At 41.8% G+C, this 24,636-nt stretch overlaps 2 protein-coding genes across 4 annotated transcripts in view; one reads left to right on the top strand and one right to left on the bottom strand.

Moving 5' to 3' along the window:
• Positions 1-14,040, top strand: part of TBC1D8 (TBC1 domain family member 8) — a 113,030-nt gene extending 98,990 nt beyond the window's left edge. For 2 of the 3 annotated variants that reach the window (XM_077915011.1, XM_077915012.1), the window contains exons 17-20: positions 658-723; positions 10,999-11,088; positions 11,478-11,575; positions 12,949-14,040. In XM_077915011.1, the coding sequence (XP_077771137.1) occupies positions 658-723; positions 10,999-11,088; positions 11,478-11,575; positions 12,949-13,410 (716 nt within the window). In that variant the 3' untranslated portion in view covers positions 13,411-14,040. Of the gene's footprint in view, positions 1-657; positions 724-3,784; positions 4,615-10,998; positions 11,089-11,477; positions 11,576-12,948 lie in introns of those variants that run through there. The other variant, XM_077915014.1, reaches the window with a different exon arrangement.
• RPL31 (ribosomal protein L31) lies at positions 13,172-24,000 on the bottom strand. Its single transcript, XM_077915015.1, has 6 exons — positions 23,847-24,000; positions 23,333-23,439; positions 16,979-17,104; positions 15,306-15,418; positions 14,953-15,004; positions 13,172-13,404 (listed from the first exon to the last, which is right to left on the bottom strand). Exons 2-5 carry the CDS (start codon positions 23,437-23,439, stop codon positions 14,973-14,975), a joined length of 378 nt encoding a protein of 125 aa, XP_077771141.1. The 5' UTR covers positions 23,847-24,000; the 3' UTR covers positions 13,172-13,404; positions 14,953-14,972.
• Between the last annotated feature and the right edge of the window lie 636 nt (positions 24,001-24,636).

Here is a 24,636-nt window from a genome sequence, read left to right on the forward strand (position 1 = left end):
GAAGGCAGAGCCACACAATGGAAACATATTTGGGACTGGCCTGACCCAATTTTGAGATTTAATTTTTTTTAAAGATTGTTTATTTATTCATAGAGACACACAGAGAGAGAGAGAGAGGCAGAAACACAGGCAGAGAGAGAAGCAGGCTCCATACAGGAAGCCTGACGTGGGACTCGATCCCGGGTCTCCAGGATCGCACCTCAGGCTGCAGGCGGTGCTAAACCGCTGCGACACCGGGGCTGCCCCAATTTTGAGATTTTAAAAACCCCTCTGCGGGCTCCTCTCAGGACTACTTTTATGCCTTTTGAAGGAGGGTGAGATGGGCCAAAGCTCTCAGCCTACACAGGGTTGTTGCTCTGGTTTTCCTCGGGCGCTCAGGGTATGCTGTGGCCTGTCAGGAGACGTGTTCCTAACTCTTGCACGTGCAATTAAAGTCTTTCAGAAGGCACGAGGCTAGTAATGATTCACGAGGTTATCTTGCAGCTCAAGAGTGACCCTTTACATTTTTATTTCAAACACAATGTGTCTGGGGGTAGGGGCAGGTAAATTACTGGGTAAAAGTATTGCCTGCACTAACTTCTCTCCCCACAGTGAGTTTGTGTCACTGCAAATATACTTTGACCATTTGGTATATTCTCATTCTTTTTATTTTTGTAGATGTGATGTATAATGGAGAAATGAATGAGAAAATCAAACTGTTATACAGACTTCATATCCCTCCAGGTAAGAAAATCTATGAAGAAAATGGCAATTCTGTTCTGCTTTGACCCAGTAAGCCTTGTGCACTACTCTGAAGTTCTTCTGTTTTTAAATTTCATTTAGACTTACGTCAACGGATATTTCTGGTTTGGGGGTGCTGGTAACAAATTTTCAGTACTGTACCGTATGGCCTGTGGCAGTGATTGCCAAACTTGAGCATGCATCAGAATTGTCTGGAAGGCTTGTTAAAACCAGGCTCCTGGGTGTGCCGTTCCAGAGTTTCTGGATCACTGGTTCTAAGGACCACAGTTTGAGAACCACCGGCCTGTGGGATGTGTGGGGAAGCAGACTCTGGTTGCCTTAATAGATGGTTATTTAAACCTACTCTTTTGAAGGGCCATTTCATTTATCCAGCATGTAAGATGATGCTTCCCTGAAGTTTAAGCAGTGGTACCCAGGAACGAAGAAATCTATTTTGAAACCTAGGAGGTTATACTTGGCATTAATCTTAAGGTAGTCCTTGGATCTTTGAAAGTCATAAAGGTGGGTTAGTAATCCAAAATGGTCTCTGATCCCCAGTGCCATGGTTCTGGTGTTGGATGGAACTGCTGACAAAACTTCCAAATGAGGGAGACTAGGAAGGAAGTTGTTTTTGAATTTTTTTCTTGTTTAGATTTTATTTATTTATTCATGAGAGATGCAGAGAGAGAGGCAGAGACATGGGCAGAGGGAGAAGCAGGCTCCCCATGGGGAGGCTGATGCAGGACTTGATCCCAGGACCCTGGGATCACAACCTGAGCCTGAGGCAGATGCTCAACCACTGAGCCACCCAGGTGCCCTGGAAAGAAGTTTTTAGGGCCCTGAGATCCTGGTGGTTGTTATAACCAACAGCTCTATAAAAGTTGGACATTGGGACACCCGGGTGGCTCAGCGGTTGAGTGTCTGCTTTCACACCCAGGGCATGATCCTGGAGTCCCGGGATCGAGTCCCACATTGGGCTCTCTGAATGGAGCCTGCTTCTCCCTCTGTCTGTGTCTCTGCCTCTCTCTCTCTCTCTCTCTCTGTCTCTCATGAATAAATAAATAAAATCTTTAAAAAAGTTGGACATCATTTGTGGCTTTCTGGGTACACCTTCTGAATTGAGCTGGCATTTATTCTGCAGTGTCCCCAGGGAGCATTCTGTAGCAGCCACCTTGCCCCACCTTCCCACAGGCTATTACTTTCCTGCAAATGACTTAGCATCAGTGAAGTTCTTTGCCTTTTGTGCCAATTTAAATTAGTGAGTTTTAGTCTTTAGTTTGCCTTTATTTTTCACAAATGTTTTCCTACTAACAGAAGATATGCATAATTATTCCTTTGCTGTCATTGTTGTCACCCTTCACAATCATCATCTATATCTAGTATTACTGAACGGAACATGATTGATTTTATTTCATTCAATTATTTCATATCGATTTTATCATTTATTTGAGAGACTTATTGAGAGAGAGAGAGAGAGAGAGAGCGCACATGAGCGGTGGGGAAGGGCAGAGGGAGAGGGAGAAACAGACTCCCCACTGAGCAGGGAGCCAGACATGGAGCTGTATCCCAGGACCCTAAGATCATGACCTGAGCTGAAAACAGATGCTTAACCAACTGAGCCACCCAGGCACCCTCTCCTCTCGATTTTTAAATAAACATTTGATCTTGGATTAATTTTAGATTTATAGAAAAATTGCAAAGATGGTAAAGATGGAGTTCTTATTTTTTACATATTTTCATACAGTGTTACATTAGTTTCACGTGTGCAACAGTGATTCAACAATTCCATACATTACTCAGTGTTTCTCATTAAGTGTACTCTTAATCCCCATCACCTATTTCACTCATCCCCCATTCCCTCTGGTAACCACCAGTTTGTTCTCTATAGTTGAGAGTCTGTTTCTTGGTTTGTTTTTTTTCCTTTGCTCATTTGTTTTGTTTCTTAAATTTCACGTATGAGTGAAAGCATATGGTATTTTTCTTTCTCTGACTTACTCCACTCAGCATTATACTCTCTCGCTCCATCCATGTTGTTACTAATGGCAAGATCTCATTCTTATGACTAATATCCCATTGTATGTGTGTGTATACTACATCTTCTTTATCCATTCATTAGTTGATGCACACTTGGGCTGCTTCTGTAGTTTGGCCATTATGAATAATGTTGCAGTAAACATAGGGTGCACGTATCCCCTTGAATTAGTGTTTTTGTATTTTGGGGGTAAATACCCAGCAGTGCGATTACTGGATCATAGGGTAGTTCTATTTTTAATTTTTTGAGGAACCTTCATACTGTTTTGTACAGTGGCTGCATCAGTTTGCATTACCACCAACAGTGTACCAGGTTTCCTTTTTCTCCATATCCTTGTGAACATTTGTTGTTTCTTGTGTTGTTGATTTTAGCTATTCTGACAGGTTTGAGGTGATAACTCACTCTGGTGTTGATGATATACATTTCCCTGATGATGAGGGATGTTGACCATCTTTTGATATATCTGTGGGCCATCTGGAAATCTTTGGAGAAATGACTGTTCATGTCTTCTGCCCATTTTCAATTGGATTATTATTTTTTTTTTTTTTGGATGTTGAGTTTAAGTTCTTTATATATTTTGGATTCTAACCCTTTATCAGATGTCATTTGCAATTATCTTCTCCCATTTCATAGACTGCTTTTTAGTTTTGCTGATTATTTCTTCTCTATATAGTTTTTTATTTTGATGTAGTCCCAATTGTTTGTTTCTGCTTTTGTTTCCCTTGTCTGAGGAGACATATCTAGAAAAATGTTGCTATGATTAATCTCAGAGAAATTATTGCCTGTGCTCCTTTCAATGATGTTTGTGGCTTCAGGCCTCACATTTAGGTCATTAATCCATTTTTGAGTTTTTTTGTGTGCGTATGGTGAAAGAAAGTGGTCCAGTTTTCCGAACACAATTTATTGAAGAGGTCTTTTTCCTGTTGGATATCCTTTTCTCTCTTGTTGAAGATTAATTGACCATATAATTCTGGGTTTATTTCTGGGTTTTCTTTTTTTCTTTTTTTAAAGATTTTACTGATTTATTCATAGAGACACAGAGAGAGAGAGAGAGAGGCAGAGACACAGGCAGAGGGAGAAGCAGGCTCCATGCAGGAAGCCCGACGTGGGACTCGATCCCGGATCTCCAGGATCACACCCCAGGCTGCAGGCAGCGCTAAAGCGCTGCGCCATCAGGGCTGCCCTGGGTTTTCTATTTTATTCCACTGATCTATGTGTCTACTTTTGTGCTAGTACCATATTTTGATTACTACAGCTTTGTAGTATAACTTGAAATCTAGAATTGTGATACCTCCAGTTTTTTCTTTTTCAAGAATCCTTTGGCTATTCAGGGTCTTTTGTAGTTTCATATAAATTTTAGGATTGTTTGTTCCAGTTCTGTGAAAAATGTTGGTATTTTGATAGGGATTGCATTAGATCTGTGGATGTCTGGGCATTTTACCAATACTTACTCTTCTAACCAATGAGCATGAAGTGTTTTTTCCATTTCTCTTGGTGTCGTCTTGAATTTCAATGTTTTATAGTTATCAGAATAGAGGCCTTCTGCCTCCTTGGTTAAATTTCTTCCTAGGTATCTTATTTTTGGTGCAATTGTAAATGAGACTGTTTTCTTAATTTCACTCTCTGCTGCTTCATCATTAGTGTATAGGGATGCTAAAGATTCTTGTGCACTGATTTTGTATTTTACAACTGCACAATTCATTTATCAGTTCTAGTAGTCTTTGGTGTCTATATAGTAGGATGTCACCTGCAAATAATGAAAGTTTCAATTATTCTTTATTGATATGGATGCCTTTTATTTCTTTTTTTCTTATTGCTGTGAAGCAATCAGTAGTATGTTGAATAAAAGTGGTGAGTAGTCATCCTTGTCTTGTTCCTCACTTTAGGGGAAAAGCTCTCAGTTTTTCCCTATTGGGTATGATGTTAGCTATGGGTTTTCATATAAGGCTTTTATTATGTTTAAGTATGTTCCCTCTAGACCTACTTTGTTGGGAGTTTATAATGTGAATGGATGTTGTACTTTGTCAAATGCCTTCTCTCCATCTGTTGAAATGATCATGTGGTTTTTATCCTTACTGATGTGACATATCAATAGATTTGGGAATATTAAACCAGCCTTGAATCCTGGGAATAAATCCCACTTGATTGTAGTGTAATATTTCTTGAAACTTACTGGCTTTTGATATTACCACTTGAGATTGATATTTGATTCTTGATCTAACTTAATATTGAATTGTTTCCAAATTACAAGTTTATTTCTAAAAGATGTTTTAACTAGTTCATTAAAAGACATCTGTAGACCTTCATTGCTTCAGAAAATTAATTTTTGATTTTTTTAAAGATTTTATTTATTCATGATAGACAGAGAGAGAGAGAGAGAGAGAGAGAGGCAGAGACACAGACAGAGGGAGAAGCAGGTTCCATGCCAGGAGCCTGACGCCAGACTCGATCCCGGGACTCCAGGATCCTGCCCTGGGTCAATGGCAGGTGCTGAACCACTGAGCCACCCAGGGAGCCCCCAGAAAATTAATTTTTAAAAAACTTTTTGAGGGTGCCTGGGTGGCTTAGTGGTTGAGCATCTGCCTTTGGCTCAGGTCCTGATCTGGGGGTCCTGGGATCAAGTCCCACCTTGGGCTCCCTGCAAGCAGCCTGCTTCTCCCTCTGTCTATGTCTCTGGTTCCCTGTGTCTCTCATAAATAAATCAATAAAATCTTTATAAAAGAAAACTTGTTTGAACTTATGGAATTATGATACTTCTGTTTTATGGCTCCAAATTTAAAATTTTAAGTTAAGTGGAAATTAAGATTTGATCTATCATTTTGCTTACCTATATTTAACATATGAATTTCTGATGCAGTTAAAGGAAGAAAAAGTCTTAATGCAGATGTGAAACCTGCATTAGACATTAGACATTAATTTAGACATTAGTTTGCTAAGGTCATTAAGACTCACAATACCTATAGCTCTCTAATAAGTATTTACTGCTCATCATAATAACTTTTTGAGCAAAGGTGGGTCAAACACACTAGTGAGGGGAAAAAAATCGAACTGGCTAATTAGGAAGTATACTGAAGATTACAAGTTTGGATCTGTATGTGCAAAGAGTAATGTCTCATTTGCCAGATGAGGGAGACACGGTACCAAACAAACCACAACAGCACCTGACCTCAAACATCCACCTTGTGCAGAGCGCTTGGAACTCTGCAAGGGTATTATGGAAGGCAAAGGGCTTTTGTAGCTTGCTTACAAAGGTATCTGATGCAGCTCAGGAAGCAAGGAACTGCTAAGCCCAGGGCCTCACAGTTCAGAAAGAGCTCTCTTTATTGGCTCCATAGTGATTGCAAGAGTGTTTGTTTAGCAGAGGAAATAGAAAAATAGTCCAGATGATTTGATGCCATATCAGGTGACGTAGGGATGAGTAGTAGTCCAGAAGATTATTAAATCAGGAGTTTTCACTGCAGATGGATAAATCTACAGATATTGGCCATTTTGCTCAGTTAATTATATTAATTGGACTTCCAGAAGACAATTTCCTGGAAGAACATTAGATTCATTAGAAAGAAGCACCAGAGCAAGCTACCAAGAGCTCTGTATTAGAAATGGTAAATGAGCAGATTGGGCACTGGAGGCTTTCTGTAAAAGAGCATACCGAGACTGGAGCTTTGTGTCACCAGCTCCTCCCAGAAATGCTCAGATGTAGGAATACTCAGAGCAGCTCTCCACAGGGGGTCCTGCTGGTCTGGATCCACAATGAATGATCTTAAAGTGTTGAATCTCAGAAAATTTGAGCTATTCCAGTCTTTTGTTCTTTATGTGAAGAAATAGGTTTCTTTTTGAAGCCTTATACACACCAAAGTGCATTGCTGTTTAAAGCTGGAGTTTTGTCAAGAAGTGGAATTAAAAGGAAAAATCTTACAGATAATTCCAGTTTTGCCATTTGCTTAAAAATAGTTATTTTCAAAAGGATTTCATGTTGAAAACCTGAATGGACTTAACTGAAAATTGAAAGGACACATGAAAATACATAAACATGTGCTAACAAAGTATGGATTCAAACAAAAAATTCAATCAAGAATGAGGTTATAAATACATTATCAGTGATATTTAGCCAGTATTAGAATTTGAATCCTGAAGTGTAACTATGGACAAATATAGGAGTATCTGTGTACAAAAGAGGAAAAGCTTTGTTATTTTGAAATACTTGATGTAAAAAAAATTACTTAGAATAAAAATCCAGGATGCCTGGGTGGCTCACGGTTTGGTGCCTGCCTTCAGCCCAGGGCATGATCCTGGAGACCTGGGATGGAGTCACACATTGGGCTCCCTGCATGGAGCATGTTCTCTCTCTGCCTGTGTCTCTGCCTCTCTCTCTGTGCCTGTGTCTCTCATGAATAAATAAATAAAATCTTAAAAAAAAAAAAAAATCCAATCAATGTAGCCAAAAAAAATTCAACTTTACATATTTGTCAGTAAGGGAGAAGCTGTTGATTACGCATGCTTTAAGTAAAATTAAAAAAAATTCGAGCCATTCAAATTCTTGGTAATGACACTTGCTTCAACCTTTTGTCCAAACAGTTCTCACTAATAGTGACAGCTTGTTTTGAAGAGGTCGTTATTTAAAAGTCCTAATCAGGAATTAGAGACATTTCAATATAAGTAATAGTATGAAAACTAGTATTAAGTCCTGAGTATTATAAGATTTTGGTATCATTTGATCCGTTTTGTTACTTGACAAAATATTTCATCACTTATGATAAGAGAATGTACTTTTGAAATTTGTTTACTTAGAACAGGTCCACTTTCTAAACGTATGCAGTCCAATTGGAAATACACAAGAATCTTTGCATGACATTGTCTCCTTTGTCAAGAGTACTGGCAGATCAGATGACAGGAGTGGTTTTATGCAAGCATAGATTTCACAGAATAGTCACCCTGGATGAAAACCTTATCAGTATTATGAAATGGGATGTTATGTGTTTGAAATTAACACCAAGAGGTCGTCAACATGTGACGACCACCGTGTGGCACTCAGGTTATACTCACGATATTGGTTCTTCACTTTTTGGTTAGCTGTTTCTTATAATTATACTAAGAAACAATACTGAAGATACACTCTATCATCTCCTGCTTTTGAGAATGTGCCAACAGGTCAAAATATCTACTAGAATCCAAGAAACTAAAGGATGCCTATGTTGCTTTAAGGACCAGATTTATTAATGGAAATGGTTCAAATGGCATACATGAATAAGGTTCACCAAGTGCATTGGGAACAAATGAACCAAATGATGAATATGATGAATCTAGCCAAGATCAAGTACTTCTCTCAGAGAATGGAAAGTCAGTTGGAGGAGATAATGATTCTGATAATGGATGACATGCCAAGGAAGCTTACAAAGGTCAGCTTTTCACAGGACACATGAAAATGATAAGATTACATTCTAGTTTAACACTTAGAAAGTGCTGATATCAGCTACATCAGAAATTATACCAGGCACATTCACTTCGGTGATGGACAACTTAAGCTAGACAGATCTGTTCTTCAGATTGGAGTTGAAGATGCAAAAGAGGATTTTGAAAAATATGAGAAGTGTAGAATACTACACACCTCCCAAAGACTTCTGTGAAATTGTAATATTGCACTGAACATTTTAGAAGAGCTGAGTGTTGAAGATCCCTGGTATTACCCAAATTGCTAAGAAGCCACCAGGAAAATGGATTTGATCCCCGCCCCCGCATCCAGTACTTGTTACATCTCAAGTGATTTTCTTAGAGTAGATATCAGAGACTCAAGTTGGATACTTTTAGTTGGTTTTCCTATAAAAAATTTGGATATATTTAATTCCTATTAACCTAAATACTGTAATTTGATTGGTTTCAACCACTGTGGAAGGGTAGGAAGGCACTATTCTGCTTTTGCAAGAAAAAATAGAATGAATGGTATTATTTTGATGACTGTAGTGTCTCATCTGCATCTGAAGGCCAAATTGTGTTGAAAGCAGGGTGTATACTCTTCTACCAAAGATAAGACCCAGAACTGGCTTTTCCTCTCCACGAGAATCCCATTTAGAGAGTGACAAAGATAGCAGTGGTGGTGGTGATGATAGAGAATGAAACCTATGCACACCAACTAATCAAAGCCCTTGAATAGAGAAGAGACTTTCCTGTTGGTGGCATTTATTGAAGCGATGAAGTGATACCACATTAAAACAAGTTTGAGATAGCAAATATAAGTCCTTCAAGAGATGTTGACTTGTGCAGTACTCAAAGTGAGACACAATGAAAACTTAATAGAAATGTCTCTTAATTCATTTGTAGTCGAATTACAAATTATACATCTATCAGAATGTAAAAAGTTACATTTATGAAAGTTCAGATACCTCATTTAGAAAGGTCGAAAAGTACATTAAAAGGTTGCCTATAAATAACATTTTCTTTCTCTTAATGCATTGTATCTTATATTTCTGACCATAAATATCTGGTAACATTCTGAATGAGTTTTTTCAATGAGCTCCAAGCCTCTTTCACTGTCCCCTAGTATCCAGTCTGGGTGGTGGTTTCTGCATGCCAGATTGCAAAAAAGTTGGAAAGTATGCTGCTGTGTGGTTGGTTGGCCTTTCTAGCTCCTTGTCACTGTTGATTTTTGACCTGTCTCCTTTCTGGACACGTGCCTTTCCTTTGAATTAACCATTCTTCTCTATGCTCCCATGACATTTGGTTGTACTGGTTCTTCTGTTAGAGCATTTTGTTAGTGACCCGTGTATACATTTCATCTCTCTGAGGCATAGGGACCCAGTATTTTCTTAACATGTAGCAGCTATTACCTAAAAAATCTGTTCCATTATGACTGCCCCAAGGACCATCCAGGGTTTATAAATTTCCTCCTATTCAATGAGTGGATGCTCACATGTGCCACTGTACAATTTTTGTACAATGTGGGAAAAATGACAATATCAGTTACAGAAAAACCCCAAACAATTCCTACCCCCTAAACACGGGAAACCATTCTCCTAAGTAGGAAGGAGGATAGCTTATCAAAGCTTTGGTGCCACCTTGGGGATGTTTGTTGGATTACAACTGAGTTTTGCCTTTGCCTTTAATTTATTCTCTGAGTGGTTTACTAGCAAATATTTAAGATCTTGTGTCCATAATCCTTTGTAATTGTTATTTGTAAGAGCTTTTTGATATACACTTCATGTATCCTAGTACATTCATTTAAAATGTATGTAAAACAATCCCATGATTTTTAAAATCTCCAATTTCACAGCCATTACAATTTTAGAAATTTTCATCACCCTAAAAAGGTCCATACCCTTTGGCTTTTGCTCCCAATCCATTCATTTTGCCCTGTTTTCTGTCTTTATAGAATGGCCTACTTTGGATATTTCATATAAATGGAATGATGTAATGTACATTTTGTGTCTTGCTGCTTTCCTCATGCTCAGGGGTCATCCATGTGTGGCATGTCTTAGGCGTATTTGTATTCCTTTTATAACTGAATTTGACAGTCCATTTGATGGGTATGGCCTAATCCATTCATCAGATGAACACTTGGGTTACCACTTCTTCTTGGCTCTCATGAACAATGCTTGTGTACAAGTTTGAGTGGGTATGTTTTCCTTTCCTTTCGTAAGAGTGGATTTTCAAATGGTAACTGTTTAACTTTTTGACGAATTGCCAGACTGTTTTTCAAAGGGGCTCTGCCATTTTATATTTTCAGCAATAAAATAAAGGTTCTGGTATGACTGTATTTTTGTATACTCAAGAAAACTTGTAATGATAAAATGCTTTGGGCTCAGTAGTTTTCTTCAATTTTTGTTACAAATTTAGAAAGTATAGCAGTATGTGCTCACCATAGGAAAAAAATTGCCATTGAGGTTGAAAATAATCCCCAATCCAGAAACTTATACATTTCTAGAATTTATATGTATATACATACATGTATTTTAAGTTTTAGAAAAGGATTTTACTACATACATTTTTCCAGGTCAGTATCAGCAACATCCTATGAATTTGTATCCATTAATTAAAACACTGCCTACATAAATCAGGAAAAAGGCATTACCTGGTAAGATATTTTCTTTTACTCTTTGTATCCAGGTAGTGCTTGGTGTTCACCTGGGTTCACAGTCCCTGCACTCTGCCGTTCACAGGCTGCTGGCTTAGCCTTTAGTCCTTTCTTACATAAAAAGCTAAATTACTGTCAGCTTGGGTTAAGATGGAATAATTTGTTCTTTTTTTTTTTTAAGCACTCACTGAAAATGATCGAGATAGCCAGTCACCATTAAAGAATCCACTGTTGTCAACGTCAAGACCCCTGGTTTTTGGGAAGTCAAATGGTAGGTACCTCTTTTCATTATCTTCTAGGAGGATTTCATAGCTCTTGGAAGTGAAGTTAACCTAGTCCCTCCCTCTGGTGAATCAAGGGCTCGCTGCTTTCAGATGCTAAAAACCTTTCAAGTTGCAGATACAGGGTGACTGCCCCTTGACCCTACCACCATGTTTACTCCTCTTGGCTAAGGTTTCAGGGATTCTCTTGTAGCAAGAAGCACCCAGCCACCACGCTCCATTTGTGGTCAGTTACAGAACAAACTCCAGGGTAATCTGTTTTCAGTTTGTGTGTGGAATTTGCTTGGTGGAATTCCTTCCTCACCACCCAGTTCTACAGATGTTCCTTTTTGCTTTCACTGAATTTTAGCCTCAAATATGTATTATTTCCTGTCTCCAGGTGATGCAATTGATTATCAGAAACAGCTAAAGCAGATGATTAAGGATTTAACCAAAGACAAAGATAAAACTGAGAAAGAGTTGCCCAAAATGAGCCAGGTATGGATCTTATTCTGTGCAGTTAACTGTTTTGCCAAATGATGTGTAGAGTTAAGCTGGGGCTTCTCAATCTCCAAAGCTAAATCAAAGGATCTGGTAACTTCCAGGAGCTGAACATTGTGATTAAAAGGGAAATATTTAAATTGTGATCCATCCAGATACACTAGATATTCTAAACTCTTCACAACAGGAGGCTGTGCCACATATTTTTCAAGTTTTTATATCCTGCTCATTCACCTAGGTTGCCAATAAGATTTGTTTCCTAGAGTTACAGCACTTGGGGTGAGGTAGGGGGCACTTAGAAGGGATTACTGTTTTCTTTTTGGTTTCTTAAAGATTACACTGGCTATATAATATACAGTACTGATAGGGCTCTTCAAAACTTTTGGGCAGTATCTAGAATACACTGAAGTGCCACGATGGGGTTAGTTTTTTATTTGAAAAAAGATTCCTCCCAAAGTTTGGGAAATGTAGGCTTTGAGTTCCTTTATTATTAAGGCATTTTATTTTTGGTTCTGATGTGTACTGTGAGCCTTCAAGAGAGGAATTTAGCATGGTGTTTCTTGGTCTTTTTTTGATTACAGAATATGTGGGATTCACACTTTCTGGAATACTTCAAAAGTGTTGCTCTATTTTGTTGAGGAGTTGGCTTTCAAATTTTCATTCTATCTCTTGAATATAGTTACATATCAATGCTGTTGGTCAATTATACCTCAATTAAAAAAAGTCAAATCTCATCACCCAGAGCTGCCAGTACTGACATTCTGATATATGTGACATCGATTTTAACTATAAAACAAAGGAGGCTGTCTTTACACCTTGCTTTCATATACTTCAAAATCAGGGACAGCTCTCCCACATTACTTCTCAACCACGTCCCTGTTCCTAGAGTGATCATGTAGATAAACCTCACTGGAAGTGTCTTTCATCAGATTACATATGGATTCTCCATTTGAGCAGCAGTGTGGATATAATTTGAAAAATCAGGTATCCATTTTATTTTACAGCGTTTAAGTTACTTGTTGTATTTCATCAGATGAACAAACCATAATTTTGTTTATAAACAAATCTCAATAGCTTTTGGATCCATTTCTACAAGTTGATCTGCTAGATTAAAAGGGTGTGTATGTGCTCTAGGGTGCACCTTTCCGAATAGCTGTGTTGACAAACTGCACACTTCTAAGTGTGTGGTGACATTCTCTGGAGTAACTAGCTAGTACTACGTTCTCAGAGTAGAAGGGCAAATTACCTTTTTTTATAATTTGCTTCCGAGTACTATGTGGTCTTCTCTAAGAACTTAGTATTAAGTTTAAAAAAAATGCAGTATACTTCCATCCTGGTTATGCTATTATGTATACTTCTTTTAATTCCAGAGAGAATTTATCCAGTTCTGTAAAACTTTGTATAGTATGTTCCATGAAGATCCAGAAGAAAATGATTTGTATCAAGCCATCGCCACAGTAACCACTCTGCTGCTGCAGATTGGGGAAGTGGGGCAGCGAAGTAGCAGCTCTGGAAGCTGCTCCCAGGAATGTGGAGAGGAGCTGCGGGCTTCAGCTCTTTCTCCAGAGCAGGACTCTGTTTTTGCAGACAACAACCCTGGGAAAATTACCCAAGATCCCCAGACATTTCCTCAAGAGGCAGAAGGAGACTGGACTGTCTCCCTTGAACATATTTTAGCTTCACTTCTGACTGAACAGTCATTAGTAAACTTTTTTGAAAAGCCACTGGACATTAAATCCAAACTTGAAAATGCCAAGATCAATCAGTACAGTCTCAAAACTTTTGAAATGAGCCGCCCATCACAGCCTGAACTCCAGTTGAGTAACCTGTAGCAAGAGAGCAGTTTGTGGAGCAGTCTGCCATACCAAAGCACGGACCAGTTTTGTGGGTCGTCAACCCTAAAATCCAGATTTTAGTCTAATTCATTTTGAGTCTATTTTATAAGCTGAGTATCTGGGTAAGCAACCTGATAGCCACAGCTGTGGCCAGGGGAATTGATGCAACCCTCAAGCATTTCTATTTATTCTTGAAGAGAATAGTTGGATATCACCAGTGCTCTAGGGTATCCATACATTAGTTTCCTTGATGCTGTGACTTGCAATCTCACTTTTATCAGATTTGCTGAAATTTCAGGGCACTTCTGCTATGATGCTAGTATGATTTTGTCTCAGATGGAACAGAAGAGCCAATGTATCATATTCAACCACAGACAAAAGCCGAAGCTCTCCTTTTTCACTTGGATAATGGGAGAGGTCACAAGTCAAGTTCACTTTCAAGATCCAAGAGCCACTATCTGTGCAATTGTATTTGGCTTTTTTTGCACTAATTTTGTTTCAATGCTGGTAATTGAAACCATTTTAATATATTTGGTTGTATTCACTTTGTTCTTCCAAAAATGTTGTGTACAAACCATGCTTTCAATGTTGGCCTCCAAGTTTTTTAATAAGAAATTTTTGTATTGACTTGGTCCTTGTTTATAGCTTATACTTACTTGTGTCTAAAGGTATCTCTTACCACTACCCCCTTCCCCCGTATGTTCTCAGCGAATAGTGCAATATATAGTAGGTGGTCCTCAACCCCCACTGTGCTGTGTACTACCATCACCCCTAGGGCTTCAAAAAGAGGGACTTCTTTATAGCAACATTCAGTATGTCAGGGGCATAAACATTGATAAATCTAGTTGCTGTGACACCTTGCTTTCAGCCTGAATTTAGTTTTTTAAATCTGAGCTTCAGTTCCATGTAAACTGATAATCTGATTACCAAAACCAGTCATTAGGCTATTCTATACCTTTTGACAAACATTACAGATATAAACAGAAGCTTAAGACGTACTACTGTATTTATTTCATTAAATCTATCAATCGCATCATTTATATTTTGTTCAATGTGAAAAGTGGCTGATGGCAATTGAGTTCTATATGCTAGTCTCCGGAAAAATGTTCCTTAGAATTAACAGTATACTTCCAATGTCCCAGATACCTAAAAGGTTTTTTCCCAGGCCAGGCTGTACTTCTAAATCACCTTTAGAAGAACCTGCTTAGATTCTACCCAAATACTCAGAAACCCTAAGGGCTGGGGAGAAGGGGCACAGGCATGCCATTTAGGAGAAGCTCTCCAAAAGATCCTATATAATTGGGAACTGCATAAAGATTATAATTGACTCTTGTACTGCATAGGTCCACTTACATGTGGATTTTTTTTATAAGAGCAAGGTGATTCAATAACATTTCTTCTCTAGCTTACTTTATGGGTCAGGCTATTAAGTTTTGGATAGTTGAGGCTGTAGGAATCAGGACTTCTAACCTTCATGCTATTGGGAGTCAACTGTAAATTACTAGAAAAGGAAACCCAAAACATGGAGCAGTTTTATACCTTTATTTGACAATCAGCGATTAGTTCTCATCCACATTAACAGTCTGTAGATCTGCAAAAGAAGGGACAGCCAGTCAACCTCCATACACCTCATACTTAGCATTCCAAATACCTTTACTGGAAGGGTTTAGGCTAGTATCCCATGACCTTTTTACAACGAGATAGGGACCTGTTTTGTATCTTCCTCCATTTTCCCACACCATGACACAAAGGTTTACTATGTCCGTTACCTTTTCCAATTATAAGGATGCTGGGCATCTAAGTATTTGCTGGGATAGAGGAATTCGAGTTCTAAAAGAGGCTAAGGATGCTTTTCTACTCCCAATAGCTTTGTAGGATGGAGTAAAACTTACTTTTGAAAGTGGTGACAGGTACGTAGGTAACCAGCGTGTAGAGCTTGTTTGGTGAATCTTCATCCTCGTTACGTTTTCTGGACAACCGCACACGGATACGGTATGGAACATTCCTAAGAAAAATATAAACGTGCTGCTAAAGCCAAAGCCTCCTATCAAGAAAATAGCCACCAACAGTATGGACACCTCCTATCCCCATATCTGTAATATGCTTTGTCCTTTATTTGATTCTGATCAGGCACGACAGGTACTTATCAGTTTCCTGGAACATATACATACCCAGAGGTGGGCATTAAATGCTACAATCTCAGGCTGTGTATCTGTCTCAGCAGGCCGCAACCACGGATACTCAACCAACACAGAAACACGGCCCCAAATATGCTAGCTAGGTCTTTTGCCTCCTATTACCAACACCTACATCTCGGTTATAGGATTTGTCTGTTCAATGTAAATTTGCAGAAACATCACTCTGCAGGCTATGTTGAACACAGAAGACTAGTGCCTCTTCAGTTTCTCTACTTCATGCACATAAGCCTCTCCTCTCACCCAAGCACAGCAACATTACAGTTGCCTATCTCCTTTTATTGGTCTGAGGACACAAAGCATTCCAAAATTCAGCACTCCTCTTGGCTTTTGTGACAACACTCCCTGCCCCCGCTTATCCTCTTAAGGAATCTTGTTGGCCACTCCTTTATCAGATATATCTCCTCTATCAGAATGCTCAATGCCAGCACTGCAGGGCTGAAATACCAGATGCAGACAGCCTCCTCCCCCTGCTCCAGCATCCTCATTACCTAGGTCTATTCCAGGAATCATACACCATCCTCCACAGCAAAACTTATCCTCCTGCTTATAAGCAGGGCTTTTCAACCTTGACACTATTGACAACTGGGCTGGATAAGTGTTGTAGGGGTGCTGCCTTGTGCGCTGTGGGATGTGCAGCAGAGCCTTTGACCTGTGGCAACCCCCAGCAGTGACATCAAAAACGCTCCCCCCACCCCCACCCCGGGGAGGTTGGGTAAAACTGCCTACTCTTGAAAACCACTGTGCCAATGATTTCCCATTACGTCTGGAGATAAATTCAGCCTCTTCGCCATGATCTACAAGATACCATACGGTCTATCCCCTTCCTAACCCTCTGTTCTCATTCACTGTTCAAGGTACTTATTCTACTCCACCTTCACCAACCTGTTCCCAGCTCATACCCAGATTTTTTTTTAATTTTTATTTATGATAGTCACACACACACACACACACACACACACACAGAGAGAGGCAGAGACACAGGCAGAGGGAGAAGCAGGCTCCATGCACCGGGAGCCTGACGTGGGATTCGATCCCAGGTCTCCAGGATCGCGCCCTGGGCCAAAGGCAGGCGCCAAACCGCTGCGCCACCCAGGGATCCCCTCATACCCAGATTTGTTCTCTCTTCATGCAATGCTCTTACCCAACCCTCACAGTGCTGGATCCATCATCTAGGTCTCCATTCAAATCCACAAAGGACTTCCCTGCAAATGCCATCCCACCCTTTGAGTAATTACCACATTTTAAGGAAATCCTTCCATACGCGTTAGCTAATTACCGAACTCACACAGACGGTGCAGAGTTGGTTAAGCTAGTGTAATTATAAAAGTTTTATAAAAAAAAGTTTATAGCATAAGTAACTTTAGCACCTTATTCCTTTGGCCCAGACAGCTTTGTTGAGCCTGGTGTCAATGCGCACATCTGGAGTTCCCATCTCCTTCATGGCAAATTTCCGGATCTCTTTGAGTGCCCGAGGGGCACGCTTCTTGAAACCCCTGAGAGTCAAAGTAAATAAATGAATTAAATAAGCACAGAGTTAAATGAAATGTATAACACGCTATCCTATTTTCACAGAACAAAATCTAAACCAAACCCTAAGGAAGGAATATTCTATTCCTCTTTCCCCCATTGTGTAATGCCCAGCAACTAGTATGAATATTGGGGACACAGAAAATACACTCCACTTTCAGTAATGTGGGATAAGAGCTCTGTATATGATCCTAATGATAGGATATGCTTGACTAGAAAATATACACACTATAAATATGTCTTCAGATCAAATATAGATTGGCCTTTTTTTTTTTATTTTATTTATGACAGTCACACACACACAGAGAGAGAGAGAGAGAGGCAGAGACACAGGCAGAGGGAGAAGCAGGCTCCATGCACCGGGAGCCTGATGTGGGATTCGATCCCGGGTCTCCAGGATCGCACCCTGGGCCAAGGGCAGGTGCCAAACCGCTGCGCCACCCAGGGATCCCTAGATTGGCCTATCTTAAGCACAGCAGGTTTTTGGAGATCAGTACTAATTCAAAGGTTCGTTATTAATTTGGTCTTGGCTTAAAGAAAAAGGGTAGACCTAAAATTGTACACATTTTCTATTGACAACGATTAATTCTGCGGAGTTCCTGGCATGTATCAGGCATGGTCATTAACTCATATCTGTTCCAACTCTGAGTTAAATACTATTAACCTGTTGCTTACATGAAGGTATATAAATTCATTTGAATTTCTTTCTTTTTTTTTTTTTTAGTTAAAAACATGAAAAAGCAAAACTTTAGTACAGGCTGAAATGAAATGGTTAAGCATTTGGATAAGTGAAGGCCATTTCTGGGGCGGGGCACGGCAGGGGTGGAGACCCAGGTCTAAAAAGGTGCCCACCACCCAAGACTAAGAACGGGCCAGGTCAACTATTCACCTCTGTAATCCAGTGCAGGGACTGGCACATAATAGGTGCTCCACTTTTGTTAAGATGGAGTGAATTTTATGAAATCCAATAAAAGTTAACACACAGCATGCTAGAGTGACTTAATTCTGCTCTAAAACCTTTAGTGACTTCACATGCTTACAAATGACTGCCTTCCCACCCCACTCTGCCTCTTTTTACTGTATCCCGTTCCCTTTGCTCTACCCTCACCAGCCCCCTTGCTATTTCTAGAACCTATCAAGCAAGCTCAGTTCAATTCACTCAAACACTTCACAACCTAGAAATAAAAGGTGCCTGAAATAGCAGTAGGTACAACAGACAAAATCCTGTTATTCAGGCAGGTTACGTAGGTGATACACGGGAGTACGGGAGATAGTATCCAATACTATAGAGAAAAATAAAGCTGGGAAGAGAGAAGGAACACTGGGAAAGGAAATGTAGATTTAAATAAGATGGCCAAGAATAAGGATGCCTGGGTGGTTCAGTGGTTGAGTGTCTGTCTTTGGCTCAGGTCATGATCCTGGGGTCCAGGGACCAAGTCTTGCATCGGGCTCCCCGCGTGGAGCCTGCTTCTCCCTCTGGTGAGGTGTCTGCCTGTGTGTCTCATGAATAAATAAAAACTGTAAAAAAAAAAAAAAAGAAAGAAAGAAAGATGGCTAAGAAGATACTGGGAATCATGTTTGTAGATCACGAAAGCAGCCATTTCGTTATCTGAAAAAAGCACTCAGGCAGAAGGAAAAAAAGTAAAACCAGCTACCCTGAATAAGGTACATGCCTGGTATGATTAAGAAAGTGGCCAGCTCATGTGGAATCAGAGCAAGAGGGTGGGCAGTGGCTGCTGCTTTTTTTTTTTTTTTTTTTTTTAAGATTTTAAGATTTTATTTATTTATTCATGAGAGGCAGAGACACAGGCAGAGGGAGAAGCAGGCTCCATGCAGGGAACCTGATGTGGGACTTGATCCCAGGTCTCCAGGATCAGGCCCTGGGCAGAAGGCAGCGCTAAACCGCTGAGCCACCTGGGCTGCCCTGCCCCCGCCTTTTTTTTTTAAAGATTTTTATTTATTTATTCATGAGAGACACACAGGAGAGGCAGAGACATAGGCAGAGGTCGGAGAAGGCTCTGCCCCCTGTGCAGAGCCTGATGCAGGACTCGATCCCAAGACCCTGGGATTATGACCTGAGCTAAAAACAGACTCTCAAACCACTGAGCCACCAAGGCACAGCCCAAGAAGTTGGGCTTCTAATCTGAAAAAGATGGGATGCTGACGGAGGGTTTGAGAACAGACCAGGTGCTTGGGGGTAAAGGAAGGAGCAGGGATTGCTGCTACCTGTAACCATCAAGTGAGAGAGTGGTGCTGGGACCAGTGCAATTGGTCAGACTGTGGAAGGCAGAGTCAACAGAACATGCTCACTTGACAATGACTTAAACAGGGAAAGCCACATGAGAAATGGGAAAGTTAGGGGTGAAGCGAAAGCTAGAAGTATGGTTGGTGTCCATGTTTAGTCTGAGATGCCTAAACAAATAATAGTAGCTGGATGCTTGAGGCCCTAAGAGCTATTGCTATTACCAGGCATAGACGGAAGACAGACAGTCCTGCAGGTCTTCAACGTTAAATGAATGATAGAAAACATTTCCAAAGAAAAATGAACAATTAACTGTCAATTGTTACATATCAAAGAAGGACTGAGAACTGGCCAAGATTCAGGTCTTCATTTGGGGGTTTTATAATAAAGCACAAATTGCCTGAAAAACTTGTTTCACACCTACACTTTTCAATGTCCCATCACCTGTGTGGTCTTTCTTTCTTTCTTTTTTTAAGATTTTTAATTTATTCATGAGACACACACAGAGAGGCAGTCATAGGCAGAGAGAGAAGTAGGCTCCATGCAGGAAGCCCGATGTGGTACTTGATCCCAGGACCTGGCAATCACACCCGGAGCCAAAGGCAGGCGACTCAACCCAAGCCACCCAGGCGTCCCACCTGTGGTCTTTAAAACAGCATGCCCTTCCACCCAGTGACTGACTTTACACTTGACACTTTTTACCATTTTGTATCTAAATTCCTTTACTAAGTAAACTAGGAAGATAGGTCTCCCGATTTCCTGATCAATCTGAAGAGCCCAGGAATGTGCCAAATACAGTTAAGTGCTTGATATGCTCCCAAAATCAGGAAAGGAAACGTGGTTACTCCCAAACAGCATTAATGCACAAAGGCTGGATTTTTGACCCAGAGGTCATCTCAGAGACCTCAGGTGAGACATCAAACATGGCCCACACTTGGCGAGAATGCAGTGCTGAAGTACCAGGCCCAATGTGGGTACCACTACACATTTAAATCCCTCATAAAATTAGTTTTCCTGAGGTAACATTACCTTCGGGTGCCTGGTGGCTTAGTTGGTTAAGTGTCGCCTCTGCCTTTCAGCTCAGATCATGATCCCCACATTGGGCTCCCTGCTTAGCAGGAAGTCTGTTCCCCACCTCCCTTCTCTCTTTCAAATAAATAACATCTTAAAAAACAAAACAGTGCCTTCAAAGAGACTCAGATTACTGCAATGGCATCACAGATCACACGAGAAATCCATGGCATGGCAATAACCCCACTTATGCACAATCTTTCTGTAGTGGCTCCCACTATTAATTCTGGAACAATGACTATCCCAAGAGTCCAGATTTAAAGAGTAGATGAAAAAACCAAGAAGTACTGTATTCCATTTGTCAAACCAAATAAACATTCTTCCTTAAGAATTCATATTATTAATGTAACCACATCAATCACCAGTGAAAAAAGTGTACTTCAGGCAAGTAATAAAGGAATATTCAAAGACAGATGTCAGTCTGCTTCAACTGTAATCATCTCCTCTCAACTAAAAAGCTTAGAAGGCATGGCTTGGAATTCCAGGGTAATAAAGAACAAAAAAATCTCTAATAAAGAATAAAAATCTCTTCAACTCTTCCAATTCCTTCCTGGGTCTCTACTGACTTGCAGGCCCCCGGTATTGCATTACATCAGGTATCAGGGTCTCCCCACGCAGAGGAAGTCTGACTGGCCTCAAATGGAATGCCAGCAAGAGAAGTCACTTTGATTCTGAACTGGATGCTGCTCAAGAACTGAGAGGACATCCTCTTAGAACACGAGTGCCGGTATCCTATAAGGAGAGATTTGTGGTTTTGGTCATTTACTTCTGAACTGCCAGCATTTTCTGATACAGACCTCCCAGAAGAAAAAAAAAATTTCCAAGTGTTTACAAGCGCTCCTCCCCACCTGTCACATCATCTTCTAAGTCCACTGCTATTTCAAAATCTATCCAATGTAAGAACAGCAACAGGGTATTCCTTACCTGAATGTGCATTTACTATTAGTAGGTTGTGCATTCAGTTACCCAAATTTAAAGTTAAAAAAGGGAGACAGAAACATGAACTTTGATGTATATACGTACAAAATTGGGAAATGGAAAGCAGGGTTACCAACTGACTAGGTCTCATTACTTTTCTCTGGGCCAATTTCTATTGGATTCTCTAGCTGAGGAGGCTTTGGACAGAATGTCCAATGCTGGGGACTTCACTTCTATCCACTGACAGTTTGAAGGTGCTATTAGCCAGAATCCAGAGTTGTTTCCATACACTTAGGCCTTCCTGAAAGTTCTTCACCAGCATACAGATCTACTCACAGCCACCCTCGGCCCTGGTCCAGGACTTCCAGGGTGCAAAGTTAAACCAGTCTGGTTCTAGGTTACTGGTTTCTAGGTTGCCGGTCATACTCTATTTTAGAGAATGGTGGTTAAGGGGACCAGAATTCGTGTGGGTCTTTACTTTAACCAGTTAACAAGGTGGTGTTTTTTCCAAAAGGCATGGACTGGACTCAGCCCAAGAATTTAGCTACCACTTTCCTCTATTAAATTGGAGGAGCTTAATATCGAAAATTCTGACTTTAGACACTTGGTCCTCAAGAGCAGGACATTCAGGAGGCAGCAAAATAAGGGGCTCCATGAAAAGTCTATAGGAGGTTCAATTAAAATTTGGTCTTGATTTTAAAGTTCTATTTTTAGCCTGACCAGCTGATGCGCTAGACTGCTAGTGTTTAGGCATTAACAGGCTCCATGGAAGTACACTGTCTTATTTTTACTTTGAGAAATATTGGTGACAGACTCTACAGCACGGAAAGCAGACAATACTTAGAAGCCAAGCAACCTTCCAGCTTTTTTCATTTTGTTTTCTATTTAAAGATCAGTGTGAAAATGTCATCTCAATGCCTGAAACTCTAATATCAGTCAACTTATTCAGTTCCATATTTGCTTCTGCTGTCTTCTGCCCACTGAAACATCTTGTCAACTTTAGAATCGAAGAAAATTTACTGAAGGTCCAAGTTGAGACTTGAGGATCATTATCTGGTTTAGAACCTTGGCAGAACTACTTGAAAAAGTTTTTCCAAATTGAATCCATGGATACTGAACCGAAATAATCATTCTTTTAGCTTTACCATTACTTTCTCTCTCCTTACAAGGATGTGATGAAGCCAAAGAGGAAAATTACGTATGTACCAGTTGGGGGTCGGGGGAGGAAACAGGCTGGCTTCTAGATGTAGACTGTAAAGTTAACAAACATTATCTCTTTTAAAAAATACTCTTATTAACAGTATTCAAGAAAAAGATTTGGTCTCCATTCTCAGCAGTAAGAGGGAAAAATACACTCAGATTAAGAACTAAAAACCAAACCCTAGACAAATAACCCCAAGAACTACAACATTCAAAACCATTCCCAATGTTCTTGTACATCACACATCCACAACAGCCACGTGTCCTTCACACAAACACGCCCGTGACTCCACGGGTACATTCTCCTTTTTTTTTTAAGTCTCACTTCTGGTGTCATCCCTCAACCACTATTGGTACCTAATCTCCTCCAAGTGTTCACACCTTGTGCTGGAGACAGTTTTTAGCTAACTGATTAGCTTTACTGGAGCCAAGAGACATTTTTAAAAGCTTGCTTTCCTTCCTACACACACCTTTTACCCTTCAGCCCGCCCGGGCTGACTCAATTGCAAAGCAGAGTGAAATGGTTTTTATCCCCACCAAGTTCCCTTGGCTCACTTGGCTCTCCCCAAAGCCATTCATCAATCTCATTTTTCCAGCCACTCACCTCCGAGGGTTATACTTTAAACCTTATAAGCCTTACACAGGGGCCATGGAATACAGATCCGGGCTTCTGAAGACGAAATGACTAATTTCCAGACCACCTAGCCCTTGAACCACTCGACAGCCCGGAGTTCGGCACCCGGCCGCCCGCGGGGATACTCACACTCCATGGATACGTTTGTGAATGTTGATGGTGTATTCTCTGGTCACTACCTCGTTGATGGCAGAACGGCCCTTCTTCTTCTCGCCACCCTTCTTTGCGGGAGCCATCTAAACCGAGCGACAAGAAGCTCAAGCGGAGGGAGCCCGACACGGGCCAAGTCCTCCCTCCTCCCGAGCCTGGCCTCACGCGGCCACCCTCGGGCCGCTTCCGGGGGCGGAGGGCTCGGCCCGGCACCTGAAGCCCCAGGGCTGGGCAAAGCCAAGCAGGCTACCCCGCGGCCAAAGCCTCCGCGCCCCTCAGTGCTCCCGCCCCGGAAACCCCGGCAGCTCGGCTCCCCTAAACCCGGCCAGTCTCCCTCCCAGGCTCCGGGAGGCCCTAAACGGCGCGCATTCCCGTGCCCCCGGAACGCGGAGTCCCGGGCCGGCCCACCAGAAGGCTCGCTGCCCCGATGAGCACAACGCGGAGCGAGGATGGAACCAGATTCCCGAGGCCGGGACCCAGCGCCCATACTCACTCTGCCGGGCCCTAGCTGGAAAGGAAGGGCGCGGGGTACTGTGGGAGAGGGAAAGCGGCGTCGCAAGTACAACTTCCGGGTCGCCTGGAGGCGCTGGAAAGCGGAGAGAGGCCGGGCTGTGACGTCAGCGGCGCGCGCCCGGGGGAAAGCGAGCGCCCTTCGGGGGCGGGGCCGGGGCGGGGCCGCGGCTGCGCACTTCCGCCGCGCTCTCGGCCCCGGCTTCTAGCCGCCTAGTTCCCGCCTCCGAGCTGCGAGGGCGCGGCCGCGTCTCTCGCCTCCTGCCCTAGACCTTCGGAGGAATTAAGAGCCAGGCCCCCTGCCGGACGGAACGGGGCCCGGGGAGAAGGCGCTTGTTTGTTTGTCCTGTTCTCTCAGCGATTGGCCACCGTCCGCTGAAGCGGCGCGCCCAGCCGCGGCTGCCCGGCGGCCCCACGGAAGTCGGAGACACCTGCGGCCTCGTGGTGCCCGCGCCGAGCGGGGATGCGCCGCAGCCCGAGCGCTCGCCGCCCTGGACCGTGGAGCCTCCCGAGGGTCGCGTCCGGCCCGGGCACGGCGGGGGCGGGGGCGGGGGCGGGGGCGGAAGCCGGGGGGCTTGCGCTGCGCCGAAGGGTGGGCGGAGGGCTGGTGCGGCCAGGCCGGCGGACGGCCTGAAGCGGGACGGCTTCCTGGGGCCTCCCAGGCCGAGAGCTGCAGTGTGAGAGTGATGAATCCTTGAAATTAGCCGGAGGGCACTGCCGTGATCCGATTTGTTTTAGAATTCAGCTACACTGTGGAGACTAGAGGAAGAGCA

This window comes from Canis aureus, chromosome 11, assembly GCF_053574225.1.
Source record: "Canis aureus isolate CA01 chromosome 11, VMU_Caureus_v.1.0, whole genome shotgun sequence".
Lineage (NCBI taxonomy): Eukaryota > Metazoa > Chordata > Mammalia > Carnivora > Canidae > Canis > Canis aureus.